The 1,202-nt window shown below is 59.3% G+C and overlaps 1 protein-coding gene across 1 annotated transcript; it reads right to left on the bottom strand.

Moving 5' to 3' along the window:
* Positions 1–14: 14 nt before the first annotated feature.
* Positions 15–856, bottom strand: EMH_0095070 (uncharacterized protein; the record flags this gene model as incomplete). Its single annotated transcript, XM_013502189.1, has 2 exons — positions 15–30; positions 225–856. 2 exons carry the CDS (start codon positions 854–856, stop codon positions 15–17), a joined length of 648 nt encoding a protein of 215 aa, XP_013357643.1.
* Between the last annotated feature and the right edge of the window lie 346 nt (positions 857–1,202).

Raw genomic sequence — 1,202 nt, 5'->3', positions numbered from 1 at the left:
TGCTGCTGCTTGGTTCATGTTTGCTGCTGTCTATCATCGGCAGCAGCCGCAGCACAGCAGCAGGAAGAGAAGCAGAGAGCAGCCCCTGAGGTTTTCTCCATAGCTGCAGCAGCTGCTGCTGCAGTGGTTGCTGCTGCTGCTCGTGCTCCTGCTGCTGCTGCTGCTGCAGCTGCTGCTGCAGTAGCAGCTGCTGCTGCTGCTGCGGATGGCTTGCCTGCCGCAACAACCCTAGAGGGCTAAGACGCTGCTGCTGCAGGAGTTGCTGCTGATCGAGTTGCTGCTGCTGCAGCTGTAGCTGCTGCTGCTGCAGCAACAGCAGTCTTTGCTGCTGCTGCTGCTGCTGCTGTTGCAGCAATCGTTGGTGCTGCAGCTGCATCTGCTGCAGCAGGTCCTGCTGCTGCTGCTGCTCAGGCGTTGCTGCATCCATAAACAGTCCTGCTGCTGCTTGTTGCTGCTGCAGCTGCTGCTGCAGATGCAGTTGCTGCCGCTGTTGCAGTTGGTGCTGCTGCTGCTGCAGTTGCTGCAGTTGCTGCTGCAGCAGCTGCTGCTGCTGCGGCTGTAGGAGTTCTGGCTGCTGCATGCGGGTCAGCTGCTGCAGCAGCGGCTGCTGCGGGTGCTGCAGTTGTTGCTGCTGCAGCAGCAGTTGCTGCTGCGGTTGCTGCAGCTGTTGCTGCTGCAGCAGCAGTTGCTGCTGCGGTTGCTGCAGTTGCTGCTGCAGCAGCAACTGCTGGTGAGGGAGTTGCAGCTGCCTTTGCAGCTGCAGTTGTTGCTGCAGCAGCAACTGCTGCTGCTGCTGCATTTGCTGCTGCTGCTGCTGCTGCTGCTGCTGCTGCAGCTGCGGGTGCCGCAGCTGCATCTGCTGCTGCACCAGCTGCTGCAATGGAGAAGCAAACAAAGAGGCTGCTTCTATCTGTTTAGATATCTCCCCAGCAGCTTCTGTATTCTTCTGCTGCTGCTGCTGCTGCTGCTNGCTGCTTCTATCTGTTTAGATATCTCCCCAGCAGCTTCTGTATTCTTCTGCTGCTGCTGCTGCTGCTGCTCCTGCTGCTGCTGCTCCTGCTCCTGCTGCTGCTGCTGCTGCTGCTGCAGCAGCAATTCATCTGAGTCAACAGACTCTTCTCTCTGCCCCAGTGGCAGCAAAGAGAGCAGCGAAGGCCGAGAGCCTCTAGTCCTGCTGCTGCTGCTGCTGCTGCTGCTGTTGC

Source organism: Eimeria mitis, genomic scaffold (genome assembly GCF_000499745.2).
Source record: "Eimeria mitis Houghton genomic scaffold, Emh_scaff8460, whole genome shotgun sequence".
Classification (NCBI taxonomy): Eukaryota; Apicomplexa; class Conoidasida; order Eucoccidiorida; family Eimeriidae; genus Eimeria; species Eimeria mitis.
This window is presented reverse-complemented; position numbering and strand designations above follow the sequence as displayed.